The sequence below is a fragment of the Copadichromis virginalis genome, linkage group LG6 (assembly GCF_057382275.1).
Source record: "Copadichromis virginalis isolate Kocher_CV1m ecotype Utaka linkage group LG6, C_Virginalis_male_GT1.1, whole genome shotgun sequence".
NCBI lineage: Eukaryota > Metazoa > Chordata > Actinopteri > Cichliformes > Cichlidae > Copadichromis > Copadichromis virginalis.
The window spans coordinates 41,105,641-41,123,827 of NC_140623.1; the positions used below are offsets into that span (position 1 = coordinate 41,105,641).

Sequence of the window (18,187 nt, forward strand, 5' to 3'; positions counted from 1 at the left end):
ACTGTGAAGATCATATGTGATGCTGCCAACATTATCACAAATGTGGAAGCCAAGTGGCCAGGCTCTGTCCATGACTCACAAATATTCCGTGAATGTACACTGAGCACAAAATTTGGACATGGTGAGTTGAGAATACTTTAAAATATATAAAGACCAATTGCTTCAGGGACATTTGAACTGAAGTGTACCCTTCTGTCTTAGGAGAGTTCACTGGCTACTTGCTTGGTGATAGGGGGTATCCATGTTTACCCTATTTGCTTACCCCTTACCCTGACCCTGAACCGGGCCCACAGCAGCGATATAATCTGGCTAATTGCAGGACAAGAGCCAGAATTGAAATGACTATCGGAATGCTTAAGGCCCGGTTCCAGTGCCTGCAAAGACTCAGGGTCACCCCAGAAAGGGCATGTGACATTATTGTGGCATGTGTGATTCTTCACAACATTGCCACAATTAGAGGAGAACACTGTCCTTCTGAACCAAACATCAGCAGTGATCCAAACCATGAACATCCTGACCCTCCCACGGACATACAAGATGGAAGCGCAGTCAGAGACACCATATGTCACAATCATTTCTTTTGACCCATCACCTCAACATGTTGAAAGAAGAATAAACAGATTTTTTGTTCAACTGGCTTTATTGGTCACCTGTGTTTCCTGTACACAAAGTATTAAAAGATGTAAACCTCATAAAGTGTCTCTGTTGCTTCCTCCTCTGTAACAGCTGTCAATGTTTCTTCATTATTTTCCTGTAGTAAAGAAATAAACAACATTGCTGTTCTACTGTAAACTCATATAATCTGTGGAGTATTACTCACAACTGCATGTTGGTCTGGCTCAACAGGAGGCTGCACCAGATGCAGTACACCATCACCATCAACTGATAGAATATGAGGTTTATACAGGTCACTTATAACTTACAAGGGACCAAATGGCAATTAACAAACATACCAATCACCTTACACTTCATTGTCATTATGCTCTCAAAGACAACCAAGACTGAGGGAAGGCAAAATCAGTAGGAAAATAACTTCACTACAAAATAATTCATTATGGTGAAGAGTTTATCAAATGAATGAGTAGCACTGCAAAGGTGACTGTGGAGAAAGGATGTATGCACATCATGTATTATTTTGGATTTACCCCCTATGTAGGCACTTGTGTCTTGCGGGGTTATTGACTCAGAGGATGTCCCCGCAGAGATGCCTTCGGCCACAGGGCGCCCACTGTTTTGGCTGAGGGCCAACTGCTCAGCCTCTGTGAGTGGTGGTGGTGGAGGACCCCCACCTGTTTTTCGGGCCTCCGCTTTTTTTCTGTTGGCTATAACGGGCCACATTTGAGCATACAGAGTAAGCAAATATGTACTTGTAATGTGCTCAGATAATTTCAATAAGTGCTTACAGAAAGAAAATTAATGTAGCCTCTAACTGCAATTGATTTACATGGGACAAACAGACCAAGCACTATGGCTCATAATACAATTACACCTTACCTGTTTGGACTATATTTTTATATTTCATTTTTACTTGCTGCCAGGAACGTTTGGGGCCTGTTGGGTTGCACCTGCGCTCACATCACATCACAAAATAAAATGTATAAAATAACAAATAAAATAACATATGATAAAATAACGTGTTAAATGGGTGGAAATCCCTAGATCAATGTTTATATTAACACTCACGCATTGACTCTGTCGGCTATGTTTTGCCATGCATGCTCCCTGTCTTTCGCAGCTGTGGCTGTGTTACTTTTTTCCGCGGAATTTGCGTGTTATCGGCATATGCTGCCATCAGAATTTCGGCCTCAAGCGCTGTAAAATACATTGATCACGCCTTCTTTCCCTCCGTCTCCATGGTGACTCGCTTAATCTGTGCTCCGCTTATCAGGGCTTTATGTATCCTCGTCCGCGCGCTTCACTTGGGGTTAAAGCAACTCCGCGTTGATTGAACTAATTGTTATCAGCCTTTCTGAAACCGAATATTCCGAGTTGGACAGTTCGGGATTACTCAACCCTGCGTATCGTTTTTCACTCTGAGTTTTCTAAACCGGCTTCCTGAAACAGGGCCCTGTGCTCCATCACCATAGCTGGACTGGCCATCGGTGGGCCGCTGGCGATTTTTTGTTTTTATGGGCCGATCGATTATTTTTTTGGAAGGGTATAAATAATGAAAGGTGTTGGATTGGCCAATTAGTCATGATCGACTCTGGGCTGGACCAATTACAGCCGAGGAGGTCGGATGCACCCTCGCCCTTGTTTAGCAATCTTATAGACGAACTAAAGAAAATGGAGAACAAAAAAAGGAAAGGAGGTGCAGAAAAAATTAGGGCCAAAAAGAAACAAGCCCTTCAGGCAGACGCTGCCAAATGTGTAAAAATAACTGAATTGTTTGGCGGTAGCTATGGCATAGCTTCCACAGATTTAGCAACATCACCAAGAGGCCAGCAGGTGGATAAGGGAAAGGGGAGGCAAGAGGAGGAGAGACCCGAGGCGTCCACCGGTCATAGTGGCAGAGGAACTGAACTTCAGGTAAGAAGTTATGACCAGGGCCCTATTTCAGGAAGCCGGTTTAGAAAACTCAGAGTGAAAAACGATACTCAGGGTTGAGTAACCCCGAACTGTCCAACTCGGAATATTCGGTTTCAGAAAGGCTGATAACAATTAGTTCAATCAACGCGGAGTTGCTTTAACCCCAAGTTAAGCGCGCGCACGAGGATACATAAAGCCCTGATTAGTGGAGCACAGATTAAGCGAGTCACCATGGAGACGGAGGGAAAGAAGGCGCGGTCAATTTTACAGCGCTTGAGGCCGAAATTCTGATGGCAGTATAGGGCTTTGGAGCGTGATGTCACGGGGGTGGGCTATAACATGCAAATTTTGCGGAAAAAAAGTAACACAGCCTCAGCTGCAAAAGAAAGGGAGCATGCATGGCAAAACATGGCCGACAGAGTCAATGCATGAGTGTTAATTTAAACATTGATCTAGGGATTTCCACCCATGTAACACGTTATTTTATTTTATTTTATTTTATTTTATTTTTTATTTCATACATTTTATTTTGTCATGTGATGTGAGCGCAGGTGCAACCCAACAGGCCCCAAACGTTCCTGGCAGCAAGTAAAAATGAAATATAAAAATATAGTCCAAACAGGTAAGGTGGAATTGTATTATGAGCCATAGTGCTTGGTCTGTTTGTCCTATATAAATCAATTGCAGTTAGAGGCTACATTAATTTCCCCTCTGTAAGCACTTATTGAAATTATCTGAGCACATTACAAGTACATATTTGCTTACTCTGTATGCTCAAATGTGACCCGTTATAGCCAACAGAAAAAAAGCGGAGGCCTGAAAAACAGGTGGGGGTCCTCCACCACCACCACTCACAGAGGCTGAGCAGTTGGCTTCCACATTTGTGATAATGTTGGCAGCATCACATATGATCTTCACAGTGCAGAGAACACAAATTAGCATCCATTACTATAATGAAATAATTTGTTAGTTTGAAATGCTACAGGGAACTATGTACCTGCACATTAATGCTGTGGAAAGACTTCCTGTTCACATAGTCTCCTTCATTTACTGAAGGAGCAATGATTGGAATGTGAGTGCCATCTATACAGCCAATCACGCCTGGGAACCATGAGAATAAATGTAAAATTTAAGTAGTAGTTCAAATATCACCACATCATGAATTAAGTTTCGTTCATCCTGATACCTGCAATTTTGTGGCATCCCTCTTTGATGAATCTTGTGGGTCTATGACCGGGGAACACCACAAACGAGTACAGGAGACGTTTCAGTGCAACTGTAACATTCCTGACTGCCCGACAGACTTGGAAACGTGCTCAGCGTCACCAATATTATACAGAAAGCTCCCGTTTGCAAAAAACCGAAGTGCAATACAAATAATATGTACAGAACTGAGAGAATGTCCGCGATGTGTCACATGAGCAATATTAGGCCTGAGGATGTTATTCAAATAAATTATAGATTGTGCTGAAAAACGGTAACGTTCACACAGGAAATCATCAGGAAATGATAAAATGTCCAAATGCGCTCTAATCACTCTCTCCCGGCGGAGAGCTCTGCGGAGAATTTGGGCTTCAACATCTACTGGCTCTTCAAGGAAGGGGCACGCCATGTCTGACACTTCCTACAGTCAGGTTTCCGACAAAGAGGCGGAGAAAGTTAGGGTTAGTTGAAGTAAACCTGCTAGGGGGCAGGTTAGCTTCACGGAGTGTGTTGTCATAGTAACTCGCTCAGAATTAATCTAAACTCGCTTTGTGAAACCGAAAACCCAGAGTTTTCGTTAACTCACGGTATACTTACTCAGTTTTTCCACTAAACCGGCTTCCTGAAACAGGGCCCTGCTGTCTATCTGTGTCAGATATAAACCAGGTTTAGTTGTAGTTTGTTTTCGTTGTGCTGACTTTTTACAGTCACTGGTACTGCCTAGCTAGCATGACGGAGTTTATATACTGCTGGGCGGGTGCTATGAAGTTACTGATAGTAAATTTTATTTTATGCTTAAGGTTAGTTTCTCAAACTCCTCAAAATCTTAACAAATTGTGCCAATCCTTACATGTTGCACCAGGCTGATCTATCATCAAAAGTGGAGAAGTCTGTGACAGAGGAGACAGAAGAGCAGCAGAGAGAGATGGAGCAAGAGAGAGAAATAAAAGAGCAGGAGAGAGAGATGGAGAGATGACTTTATGTCATCCATGAGGGATGCATTTGACCTATGTTTCACATATTATAGCCCAACAAGTTTCTTATAGCAATTTAAATATGAGCAATCACTTTTTGGCACAACACCGGCTATTGCAGTTACAGCTTCTTGCCATTTTTTGTGTTTCTTTTTATCGCTGTGTAACTGAGTTCAATTGAAAGCCTGCATGTGCTAGTACCTCTTGCCACAAGTTCCCAGAATCCTTTGCGGTTTTACCCCTGAATGACGTCACATTTTTGGTGGGCCGGTCTCTAGTCAAAATGCCCGGGCCGATTTTTTGTCCCAGTCCAGCCCTGTCCATCACCTATCCACACACCTGCAGTATATAAACACAGGTTGACTCCTCCTCTCTAGGCCTTCATCTCTCTGGAAGAAAGTAAGGGCTGCGATTTTAGTCACCTTTGTTGGTTCTAGTTCTGGTTTAAACCTTAACACCTGTCCTGACTTACTTACCTCAGCTCAACTGGTTGTGGCAGATGCCCTGTGTCCGCCCCTCCCTCAGTCTGGTTCTGTTGGAGGTTTCCTCCTGTTAAAAGGGAGTTTTTCCTTCCCACTGTTGCCAAAGTACAGAGCAAGGTAATGGAGATTGGGGGAAAACAAGACGTACTTTTTTTTTCAATTTTCTTTCCTCCAATGTCCCTTGTTGGGCTCCCTACCAAAGTGCTTGCTCACAGGGCGTCATCTAATTGTCGGGGCTTTCTCTGTTTTCTTTGTATTATTGTAGGATCTTTACAATATAAAGTGTCTTGGAGCATCTGTTGTTGTGACTTAAGGCTATATAATGAAAACTGAATTCCATCTTCTTTGGGTATAAAAATCGTAGGGGGGAAGGTTTTATTTAGGGATAATCTAAACCAAATTTTGAAGGCTACCTGGAGGCGCCTGTATTGCCCTGTAAGTGCCACTGAGGGGCAGTCTCTGCTGACACAAACATAGAGTTAAGTTGGGATTTCCTGATGTGTGTGTGTGCTCTCTCTGAAAGGTAGGTAGTGCATGAGGCGGGCTTCTTACAGTGTCCTTTAAGAGCAATAAGCATGCTACATACAGGGACTTCATTATATTAATTACAGCCTTGTAAGACTTTGTTTTCTGGTATGGCACAAAACCATACACTTTAATCTTCTGGCCTCAACATAAACCTGACACCTTCACTTGTACCTAAACTGCTTGTTTGGAGTCAGTATTGGTCTAAACACATACCGTCTTTAATCTTTGCTAAATAGCTTTGAACTACACATAGCAGTCAACTCACCTAACCTTTATTTGATCCCTTCTCCTGATCAAATAGACAAAACCCACAATCTGTCTTTGTTTTTTTGTTTTTTTGCCTCACCCTCTAAATCCACCTTTGCTTTCCTATATTTATTGCAAAGGCCACACTTGTGGCTTTGAAGATCTTTAGTTGAACCCATGTTCCAAAGAGACAGGCAGGAGTCACAATGAACCGGGGACAAAGACCGGAGAACAACTCCATTAGCTTGAAGCCTAATGTCTCACTATCAGTTCCAGGAAGCTTTTCACTTTGTTACAGTACATTATGTACCACACTTTGGCATACACTATTGTGAGTACATTAACTTTGTTGTTCAGGCGTGGTTCAAATGGCAAACACAGAGGTCAGAGGGTCAGCGTGGAGCCTGACGCTGCTAACAAAACAACCCAACAGAAAATCGAATGAAAGGAAGATTCATAACAGTCCACTTGAAACAGGCTTGAAAGGTGACAGAATCCTGATATTTTTCCAAATAAAAGAAATACTTTTGAACTCTTTATTTTCTTGCGTCATAACAACTGTAGTGGGGTGGATTTAGAATAGAATAATCCTTTCATTGTCCCACATGGGGAAAGTTGGAAGTTTATTTTTAACTGATGCCATGATGATGCTTAAATTTAGGGGTGTAACCACGCTGACTGTCCCAGCACACAGAGGCATGGCTGAGTGCTGCAAACCTTCACCTTGTTTTTGTTTTAGGAACCTGTTTATTCTATTTTATTTGAGAGTAAACTTGGTGTGGAAGTTAAACTTGGTGCATTACTTGCCGTGCAGTCCTTTGATTGGCTGCTGTGCTGCTGCATAAATTAACAGATTTGGCTGAATTTGCGAATGATGTAGACTCATTCAAAAGGTGGTTGTTTTGCATAAGTTTCACTGTGTGGTCAGAGTCCACCAATGTATCGCTGTATAAGTTGTGTAAAAAAAAAGAAAAAAAAATATATTAGGGGTGCAACGATATTCGTATCGATATTGAACCGTTCGATACAGTGCTTTCGGTTCGGTACGCATATGTATCGAACAATACAACATTTGTAATTTATTTTATCAACTTTCCTTCTGACGATGCTGTCTGTGTGGAGCGCTCAGTGAATCTGCGTTCGACTACTCCGCCTAGGCTGCACTGTTGAGCGCAGATCCACTGAGCGCTCCACACAGACAGCATAGTCAGAAGGAAGAGCGCAGGGCAAGCTAGCAAGACAGAAGTTAAGCTCTCCTTGCAACATGGACCTCCCCCACTCTCATTCAGATCTGGCGTTTGGAATTATTTTGGTTTTCATGTGATGTATGACCCTGAAGGTAAGGGAGTCATGGACTAAAGTAAAACAGTATGTTGGATGTGCCATGCAATGCTCAATTACATGGGTGGGAACTAGTGTGTTAGCGCAGTTAGCTCGTTAACGTGTTGGCCGTCTAGCCCCATGCACAGGGCGATCGGCGGTAGCTCGTTAACGGAGATTTGCCGTGTTGTGGCGTTAAGGTCATTTCAACGAGATTAACCTGAAAGCACTAGTGGGAACACAACGAATATGACTGCACATTTACGCCGACATCATCCTAGTGCAAAGACAAGTGGAAGCAGAAAAAAAACAAGCAAGCATGCTACTAACTTTAGCCGAGTCATTTAGACAGCTGTTTAATATGCTGCTGAGAATATAGCTCAGAAGAAGCGGATAGTATAGCTTTTATTTTGGAAAGAGACATTTCTCTGTAATAAACTCTCTTTTCCAAAGATGAGTGATTCCTCAATCAGATACAGGGCTTGCAATATCGCTAGCCCGACGTCCCGGAGCTAGCGATTTTTCCAGTCGGGGTACCAAAATCTATCTCTGCCCTGCCCGTCGGGCTATTGTAGGAAGGAAAAATATATGTCAATGCTTTTGCATTCTTTCGGAAATGTAGCTGGGTAATTATGTCATTATGTCATCATATATACATATATATATATATATATATGTATATGTATATATATATATGTATATATGTATATATACGTATATATATGTATATATACGTATATATATGTACGTATATATACTGGTAGACAGAACAATCAGCCGAGACTGCAAGACCAGACTGACCAACCTGTGCACTGCCTGGATTGATTACAAGAAGGCCTATGACTCAATGCCCCACAGCTGGATACTGGAATGCCTAGAATTGTACAAGATCAATGGGACCCTAAGAGCCTTCATCAGGAACTCAATGGGGATGTGGCGTACAACACTAGAGGCCAACTCCAAGCCCATAGCACAAGTCACCATCAAGTGCGGGATCTACCAAGGAGATGCTCTGTCCCCACTGCTGCTCTGCATAGGCCTGAACCCCCTCAGTGAGATCATTAACAAGACTGGCTACGGATACCGACTACGGAAAGGAGCAGTTGTCAGCCACCTCCTGTACATGGATGACATCAAGCTGTATGCCAAGAGTGAACGAGACATCGATTCACTGATCCACACTACCAGGCTATACAGCAATGACATTGGAATGTCGTTCGGACTGGAGAAGTGTAGTCGGATGGTATCAAAGAGAGGGAAGGTAGTCAGAACTGAGGGGATTGAACTACCAGAAGGCAACATTGCAGACATAGAGGACAGTTACAAGTACCTGGGGATCCCGCAGGCAAATGGGAACCATGAAGAGGCCGCTAGAAAGGCTGCAACCACCAAGTACCTGCAGAGGGTCAGGCAAGTCCTGAGGAGTCAGCTGAATGGTAAGAACAAGATCCGGGCCATCAACACGTACGCCCTGCCCGTGATCAGGTACCCTGCTGGGGTAATAGGCTGGCCAAAGGAGGAGATAGAAGCCACTGACATAAAGACAAGAAAGCTCCTTACCATGCATGGAGGGTTTCACCCCAAGTCCAGCACCCTGAGGCTGTACGCTAAGCGGAAGGAAGGGGGCCGGGGACTGGTGAGTGTCAGCACCACAGTCCAGGATGAGACAACGAACATCCACGAATACATTGGGAAGATGGCCCCAACTGACCGAGTGCTCAGTGAATACCTCAGGCAGCAGAAACCCAAGAAAGAGGAGGGAGACGAGGAACCATCATGGAAGGACAGGCCCCTGCACGGTATGTACCACCGGCAGATAGAGGAGGTGGCTGATATCCAGAAATCCTACCAGTGGCTGGACAAAGCTGGACTGAAAGACAGCACAGAGGCACTAATCATGGCAGCACAAGTACAAGCTCTGAGTACAAGATCCATAGAGGCTGGGGTCTATCACACCAGGCAAGACCCCAGGTGCAGGCTGTGTAAAGATGCCCCAGAGACAATCCAGCACATAACAGCAGGGTGCAAGATGCTAGCAGGCAAGGCATACATGGAACGCCATAACCAAGTGGCCGGCATAGTGTACAGGAACATCTGTGCCGAGTATAACCTGGAAGTCCCGAGGTCAAAATGGGAGACGCCCCCAAGGGTGGTGGAGAATGACCGAGCTAAGATCCTGTGGGACTTCCAGATACAGACGGACAAAATGGTGGTGGCTAACCAACCGGACATAGTGGTGGTAGACAAACAGAAGAAGACGGCCGTAGTGATCGATGTAGCGGTTCCGAATGACAGCAATATCAGGAAGAAGGAACACGAGAAGCTGGAGAAATACCAAGGGCTCAGAGAAGAGCTCGAGAGGATGTGGAGGGTGAAGGTAAAGGTGGTCCCCGTGGTAATCGGAGCACTAGGTGCGGTGACTCCCAAGCTAGGCGAGTGGCTCCAGCAGATCCCGGGAACAACATCGGAGATCTCTGTCCAGAAGAGCGCAGTCCTGGGAACAGCTAAGATACTGCGCAGGACCCTCAAGCTCCCAGGCCTCTGGTAGAGGACCCGAGCTTGAAGGATAAACCGCCCGCAGGGGCGTGCTGGGTGTTTATATATATATATTAGGGGTGCAACGATATTCGTATCGATATTGAACCGTTCGATACAATGCTTTCGGTTCGGTACGCATATGTATCGAACAATACAACATTTGTAATTTATTTTATCAACTTTCCTTCTGACGATGCTGTCTGTGTTGAGCGCTCAGTGAATCTGCGTTCGACTACTCCGCCTAGGCTGCACTGTCGAGCGCAGATCCACTGAGCGCTCAACACAGACAGCATAGTCAGAAGGAAGAGCGCAGGGCAAGCTAGCAAGACAGAAGTTAAGCTCTCCTTGCAACATGGACCTCCCCCACTCTCATTCAGATCTGGCGTTTGGAATTATTTTGGTTTTCATGTGATGTATGACCCTGAAGGTAAGGGAGTCATGGACTAAAGTAAAACAGTATGTTGGATGTGCCATGCAATGCTCAATTACATGGGTGGGAACTAGTGTGTTAGCGCAGTTAGCTCGTTAACGTGTTGGCCGTCTAGCCCCATGCACAGGGCGATCGGCGGTAGCTCGTTAACGGAGATTTGCCATGTTGTGGCGTTAAGGTCATTTCAACGAGATTAACCTGAAAGCACTAGTGGGAACACAACGAATATGACTGCACATTTACACCGACATCATCCTAGTGCAAAGACAAAAACAACAAGCATGCTACTAACTTTAGCCGAGTCATTTAGACAGCTGTTAGCACATGATTCTCCTTATGCTGCTGAGAATATAGCCCAGAAGAAGCGGATAGTATAGCTTTTATTTTGGAAAGAGGCATTTCTCTGTAATAAACTCTCTTTTCCAAAGATGAGTGATTCCTCAATCAGATACAGGGCTCGGAAAATCGCTAGCCCGACGTCCTGGGGCTAGCGATTTTTTTCAGACGGGCTACCCTGCGGGCTACCCTGCCCGTCGGGCTATTGTAGGAAGGAAAAATCTATGTCAATGCTTTTGCATTCTTTCGGAAATGTAGCTGGGTAATTATGTCATTGGCATCGGTGAGCCACTGCCAATATGTGACATATTGAAATCGCGTTTGAATTTGCGCTTGTTTTTTTGCTTTCACTTTGCAATCGTGCGAACTGTGTATAGAGAGCGACAGCACTGATTGGTGCAGTATCGAAAAAATATCGAACCGTGACACCAAAGTATCGAACCGAACCGTGAATTTTGTGTGTTGTTGCACCCCTAATAAATATATATATATATATATATATACATACACGTATACACACAGACTCGTGTTTTCTGAGTTTGAGAAATTTACCAAATTAATGGTTTTTGAAATGGTTTGGCATAATGCACCATGTTTTACTTCAGCTGTCCAATATGTGAGGCTTTGTGTAACTCATCTCAGACACGTTGAGTGTAGAAAATAAAGCTGCTCACCACTGCAGGCTGATACTCATGTTTAAACCCTCAGGAGGTGACTAATGGTGCATTTTGCAGGTGTGTGATTTTGTCTCATAAATGCAGCAAAATCATCCATTGTTCTCTTCCTGTTGCCGTGCTACTGAATTGTGACTTTTCAGAAAAACATACATAAATACAGGAGTCATCAAGTGGCCTCGTTTAAAGTGTATTTTATAAATTTACATATTCAGCTTTTTTTTTTTTTAATAACATACAATAGAAACAGTGCTGATTTAAGTCGACTTTGGAGAAATATCTGGCATAAATAAAGTCCAGTATTGAGTCCAGTACAGAAACAGTAATTCAGAATACAAATCTTTGTCACTTAAGGGATAAAAAATATTTGGATATAAAAATATTTCTACACACAAATACCAACTGCAGTTGTCCAGCAACTGCAGAACAATAAAAACAGAACAATCATACACTTTACAAAAGCTCATTTCTCTTTTTAAATTAATGTTTAGAGTGGAGTTTTAATCTGGGTTGAATGCTGTCAGTGGCAAACAGTATAATCAATTCCTTTTAAAGGCACCGAGGGAGCAGTAGTTAAGGCAAAAGTTAGTCATTTATTTGAGGATGGTATACGTGTCCGTCATGGCCAAACATTTCATTTCCACCCACGTAACACATGCTAAACTCCTTTATAACCAAAGCAGATACAGGCTGCTGAATTTCCCCTTCTTTGTCTTTTTCCAGAGTTCAACCTAATTAAAAAAAATCATTTGCTAATCAAAGACACCCTTATTTCATATCTGCATCAACTTGCCAACGTGCAACTTCAACCCTCTCCACAAAACATCAACAAGCACCAGAGGCGGAGCTTGTCTCCCTCTGCTATTCAACCTGAGGACAGTTTCCATTTTGCACGACGCCGGGGACGCAGAGGTTCAGGTTGTGCACCCTCCTGTAGACGAAGTGGAAGACCTGAGCGCGCGGCCGGCTGTGGAGCTCGGCTTTGATTCGCTGAGGGTGAGTGTCTGGGGTGAGCTGCTGGCTGGTTTCCTCGTTGACCAGAAACAGAGCGTAGTTCTCAGGGTCGGAGAGCCTGAACTTCTGGGCGCACAGCGAGCAGACCTCTTCTGTGGTGGTGTACGGGTGGACGACCAGCGTTTTGGCCGTGCAGCCCACCCCCGGCTCTTGCAGCGCGACTCGGAGATAGTTCTAGAGAGAAAAGAGTTCAATTTTAGAAAACTGTAAAATGAACGAAAGGGGCATTTCTGAGGAGGTGAGCAGGCAGGAAACCCACATGCAGTGGCAAAGATTTTACATGCAGTAATGTTATCAGGAGCAACATGCTGTGATGTTAGTACAGTTGAGACACAGCACCTTCCATGCCTCTGTCCAAAGCTGGATTTACTCTTACTGGTACAAGTTTGACTCACTGCCTGGATGGTCAAGGTCGGCTCAGGTCAGGTGATACCTGAAAGTCGTCCACACACGGTACTGAACGCTGGGCGGTCCGCCGGCGGTGCCACTGTTGCAGCGTGTTCCTGGCCTCGGAGCTCAGCACTCGGGCCGCCTGCTCCTCCTGGAAGTTTTTGATGAGGGACATGGCTCCGTAGGCGCTGGTCAGGTAGTAACCGCCTGGGGTAAAAATTAAATACAAAAAGAAATGAAACCAACCGAAGTTAAAAAATAATTAAGAAAAATGAAGACAGTTGCGCCTTTCTGGCAGAAATGAATCAGATTTGGTGCTTAAGGGTCAAAGATATTTACCTACACAGCCGATTATTAAACATTTTCAGTTTACATGCCAGACAGCTTGGCGCTGATGGGAAAATATTTCACTCTTGGTACATTAAACCTTCTTATTTTTTCCTTTTGAAGTGGTTCCAGCCCATTAAAAATCAAAACACTGACTGGAATTTCCTTGCTGTGAGGACTTTTCCTTCCTATGCAAGCATTTATCAAGTTTTCTCAAAGAACCTTCAATAAAAACTGGAGCTGAGAATCACTGTAAAAGACCTCAGTGATACCGTACACCTTCTACTGAAGGCAAGACAAAGCTTTCAAAAGAAGAAACAAATATGTTAAATGACTTTAGACAGAAACTGTTGGGACACTTTGCAGTTCAGTCTTTATTTATTTTACTATTTATCATCATCCTGCGAGTGAACTTTGTGTCTTTAGTTTCCACTAAATACCAAGCTTCATAATAAAGACATTAATGCTAAAATAAGGAAAACCTCACATTTGTTTTTTTTAAAATCAAACTTTAAAAGGAACTACTTCTGTAGATTTCTGGCCACTAGGGGGCAGCACAGCAGGCCAAGTCAATTTCTCCATAAGCGCATTTTAAAGACAACAGGTGAGCAGAGTGCTGTACAGCTAAAAGAACCAATTAAAATAAATTAAAGTCATTAAAAACAAAACATCTGTAACTAACTCATCAAGTAGTGATGATTTTGGTGATGATTAAACCTCTGCCCACGTGTCCCACATCATTTCCAACCAGCAGCAACGTGTAGATATTCACGACTCTTTCACTCCCGCGAACAGTAACTAACACTAGTGTTACACAACACACTGTGACATGGTTTTAGTTATAAAACATAACTCATTTGTTTCTCTTTCAGCCGGTCACGGGTCCGAAGGGTCAATGACTCATTGTTAGCAGAAGGTGTATTGCTCTATAATTTACCAGCTTTTAAAACATCGCTCCGAGCCAGTGATGGAGAGGAAAATATTTCAGTGAATCTTTAAATTCTTTAGTTTCTCAGCTTAGCGTCATGGTTGTACAGTACAGCTGTTACCAGCTGAATGTGGGAGTGTTTTTATGTTTATTCTACCAGACGCACTGCAGCATCTTTCAGAAGCCTCCTAAACATTCATCAAGAAAGCGTCACTAAAAGTGCCACCAGGCGGATTTTTGTTTAAATTAAACAGGAGGCACATGAAGCTGCACAGAACAGGTGACCCGGCAAAGGCTTGGAGACCCTGAGCAGACTGAACTCCACTCCTGAACGCTCCCGGCGTGAATGAAAAACATGTGATGGTGTAGTGATACACGCCTGGTTTATTCTCTGTGGTTTCGTTTACTCTGACATGACATAGATGTCACCAAGCTAAAAGTACACATGGCCCTGACAGCCACACACTCACATATACAGGCAATTATTCATTATTTAGACAAACAATGAGTAACATCCTACAGCTGAGAGCTCGTCATCTACTGTCATTAACATTGCTCATAAAACGTTTCACCCACCACAAAAAACCTGAGTGATCTGACAGCTAATATGGAGTCTGACCCTTCCTCGTTGCCGTTTCTCTGACTTATTACCTACTAAATTATTCATGAGCAGTATTTCTGTAGGATGTTTTTTCAAAAGAAAACAGCTCCAAGTTTGTTGCTGCTGGTAATAAAACTGATAAGAGCAGCGATACTGAATCAAAACATCAAAGCTGTAAAACCATAACAATGAGTAATAAGATGCTGTAAAAGCTGCACAGTTATTAAAGGAAAGAGTTTGGAGATAAAACTCGGCAGGTTCATCGCTACATGCAGCAGCGGCAGATTATGCAAAATATTCCTTTCCACAATCAGTCCTGATACAACATCCTAATACTGTCAACCGGACTGTGGCAGGAAACCACTCCTCTCACAGTCTGAACTTCCACTACGTGACTTCCACCTATAATCTTGGGTATGTACATCCATTAAACTGGAAGCTTCCTGTTCTCACACAGTCAAAATGGCAAGACCTTCCTCTGACCAGGTTACAAAACAGGGTGGACCTCTTTAGCCTCACAGCACACTGGTGCGCCCAACCTGGAGAATGAAGCATCTAAACTTTAAGACGAGGTGATGTTTTCAGTGAGCAGACCTCAGAGTCTCTCTCTGCTTTATTTAAAGTCCTGCTTTAACAATGTTACACGTCAGTAGGAAAGGCTCTGTTATGACCCAATGATCTTTTCCTAGCAAACTAGTTTGGTACCTAAATGTATTGTAGACATTGATCTTTTAAAGTATAAGGCATACTGTTGTTCTAACTATTTTCACATGCAGCTAAACTGAATCATGATTAGATATCGTGAAGTTATTTTTCTAAACCATGAAAAGAATTCTGCGAATATTGAGCGAACATTTCTCAGATGGTAACTGTGTCTGTAACCGATGCACAAGTGCTGCTGTAATGTGTATGTCCTGTGTAACCGACAGGACCTACCCTCTCCTTGAAGCAGGGATGGATCCAGCAGCTCCATCATGTACTGGATCTCCGTGTCCAGCTGTGGCATGTTGCACTGAGCCACCACATAAGTGAGCATGGGCAGGAAGTCATCGGCACCGTACATCCTCCCTGGAAGGAAACAGATGGAGAGCAGAGGGGGATGTAGGTGTGGCAGGTTTGTATTTTCAAATTATTTTTCACTTTTATATCGTTTTCAGTTCGTTTCCGGAGTTCGTTAGATCGTTCTCAGTTCTGCTTTCATTTGAAAATGTTAAAATGTTTCATTTTAGTTTCGTTTTTATTAATTTTGACGTTAGGTTTAGTCATTTTTAATTGGAATTGTATGGAGGGCGTATGTCAAGAGGTGTGATTTAGGAAAATCAGAACAGGTGTTACTTTTTGAAAACTCCTTTTGGAAGCAGTTGACTCACAGTCTAGACATCCAGACTCTCAACAAACACGCCCATCAAAGCCTCATCAGCCAAGTTGTGATAACTACTATCACAAATGAATAAATTCTAAAACTACAAAATCATTTCTGTTAGTTTGAATTTTTTCCAAGAGTCTGGTTTTTCATTTTTATTTTAGAATAAAACAATGTTTTTTATATCTAATTTTAGTTTTTGGTTTCATTTCAGTTAACTACAATAACCTTGATGGTAGTCGCACAGGTCAGGCAGAGGAAGGAAAAGGAAAAAAAATCACAGCTGTAAACAATCAGAGGAAACTGACAAACTGGGAACAAACGGACTTTTCCATACCTGAGTTATCCTGCATGATGGTGTAAATGAGCTTACACACTCGCAGCAGCAGTGACACCTTCTTCTCGGGGGAATACATCTTCCTCATGTTCAGGAACTTCTGCCGGATTTTCTCAATAGCCACGGCGTCAGGGGGCACGGCACCATCCACCCCGAGCTCCTGGGGCTTTTTGGTCTTAGCCAGCGCCAAGTTCTCCCTCAGCTGCTGCAAAGCTCCACTGCTCACCTGCAGCGAACAGAGACAATGCATCACTGATATCAGGGCTTCATCTTTAGCATTGCTTATCTCCTCATTTATGAAGACACTTTTCTAAGATCTTCACCTGGAAGTCATGCAAAGCCGTCTCGATGACGCTGTTCAGAGGTTTTAAGACACATTTGTGCATGGCCTTCTCCAGCACCTGGTCTGTGGAAGAGGACACACCCACACACAGACAACCGGTTAAGCACCAGACGTAATGTAACGATCATTTCTTTGAGTAATCAAATAATAAAGTGTGTCACTGTGTGTTGTGCAATGACAAGTTAAATAAAACTGAAACTGTACATTTGCTGTAACTCTTATGTACACTGCAGTTCCTGGGAACGAATGAGGTGATTTACTGGTTAACCCGAAACCATCGTCACATGCTTATGGCAGTCAGCACGCTGAAGTCATGTTCATCAACCCTGAAACTTGCACAGACTTTTCTCACATTTAACGCTGCACAGTCCTGGACTCCGTCCTCACATATGGCTTAAAGTCAGGCTAAGATTAAGTTATCAGGCTTAAATTATCCACCCTAATATCAGAGTGCGTCATCTTTAAAGACTTAATGCTTTTAATCAGTAATTAAACCCAGATGACATGTGAGAGATCACTGACAATAAGCTCAACATGAGCATTCAGTCGGCAAACCGACTTTTTGTTTTCTTTATTTGCCAAAATTGATCGTACCTGAATGTATTTCTTTCTTTTTCTTTTTATTATTTCTTTTTTAATGTATTTTTTGGAAATATGGCAATTTGACCCAGTGCACTATAAATGCATTTCAAGAAATCACATGGAAAATAAAATATCTGCATTTTTAAAATCATTTCTACTACATGTTATTTGCATGTCAAAACGGAGACCATACCAAGAAATTCACCTCAGTCAGCTCAACGCTTCAGATGTTTCTATTCTTCAGTTGTTTTCTTTATTAGAAAATAACAACAACACCCTCCTACTTCACCAAAAGTTGATTCTGTTCATCTGGACGTAGCAGTTTGTGGGAGAAACGTTTCGTCACTCATCCAACTGACTTCTTCAGTCTCAGCTGACTGCAGGTTTCCCCAGTCTTATAAACAGTACATACTCCTACCTCAGATATTACCAGCTGCATCTCTGTGGGGCTCACATAACCACTTTATGGTTAGGAGACACTTTTGAATTCCAGTCTGTTTGCTCTCATCAGCAAAACAAATCGAAATCAGAGACCAAGTAGACTGACCTCCCCCCACTTCATGCATGTCTTTGGGACTGTGAGAGGAGAAGCCACGGAGACACGGGGAAAACACAGGGATCGTTTGGCAACAGCGCAAACCACCGCGCCATCATGCTGCCAGAAGGCCGTTTAAGACAATGAACAGGAAGTAATTTGAGTATAAGGATGCACAATGTCTGGCAGCACAGAAGGCCCTCAGGCACATGATGCCCTTTACCATCCATCCTGTGATGAAATCATTTACGAGGACGTCAAGCTATCGCCGATATGTCTCCCTAATGCCAAGGCTCCTCTCACAAAGTTGCCTCCTAAACGGCAGCAGGAGAACAAATCAGATTTAAGCGTGATTATCTCCACTAATCACAGCAGCATGATTTACTTTGATTAGTGGACATAACAAAAAAGCTCAAGCTGGTTGAATAATCTCTTTATTTGCTACAGTATAGTGTTTTTTGGCTCTTTTTATGTGTAAGAACAGATTATATGAACATGTGGGCTAAT

At 43.1% G+C, this 18,187-nt stretch overlaps 1 protein-coding gene and 1 long non-coding RNA gene across 4 annotated transcripts in view; one reads left to right on the forward strand and one right to left on the reverse strand.

Moving 5' to 3' along the window:
- The first annotated feature begins 2,287 nt into the window (after positions 1–2,287).
- On the forward strand, positions 2,288–17,132 carry LOC146708528 (uncharacterized). 2 transcript variants are annotated; one of them, XR_014920968.1, is made up of 3 exons: positions 2,288–2,529; positions 15,450–15,634; positions 16,098–17,132. It is a non-coding gene; the product is annotated as an uncharacterized LOC146708528 (long non-coding RNA). The 2 variants fall into 2 exon arrangements; XR_014920967.1 differs by lacking the exon at positions 2,288–2,529 and adding an exon at positions 10,076–10,247.
- The window catches only part of LOC146708529 (ras and Rab interactor 2-like), a 52,824-nt gene continuing 46,075 nt past the window's right edge, over positions 11,439–18,187 (reverse strand). The window contains exons 9-13 of one of the 2 annotated variants that reach the window (XM_085460478.1): positions 16,544–16,626; positions 16,221–16,446; positions 15,457–15,588; positions 12,708–12,871; positions 11,439–12,448 (exon numbers count right to left, since the gene is read on the reverse strand). In XM_085460478.1, coding sequence (XP_085316604.1) covers positions 12,122–12,448; positions 12,708–12,871; positions 15,457–15,588; positions 16,221–16,446; positions 16,544–16,626 — 932 coding nt within the window. In that variant the 3' untranslated portion in view covers positions 11,439–12,121. Of the gene's footprint in view, positions 12,449–12,669; positions 12,872–15,456; positions 15,589–16,220; positions 16,447–16,543; positions 16,627–18,187 lie in introns of both variants that reach the window. The other variant, XM_085460479.1, reaches the window with a different exon arrangement.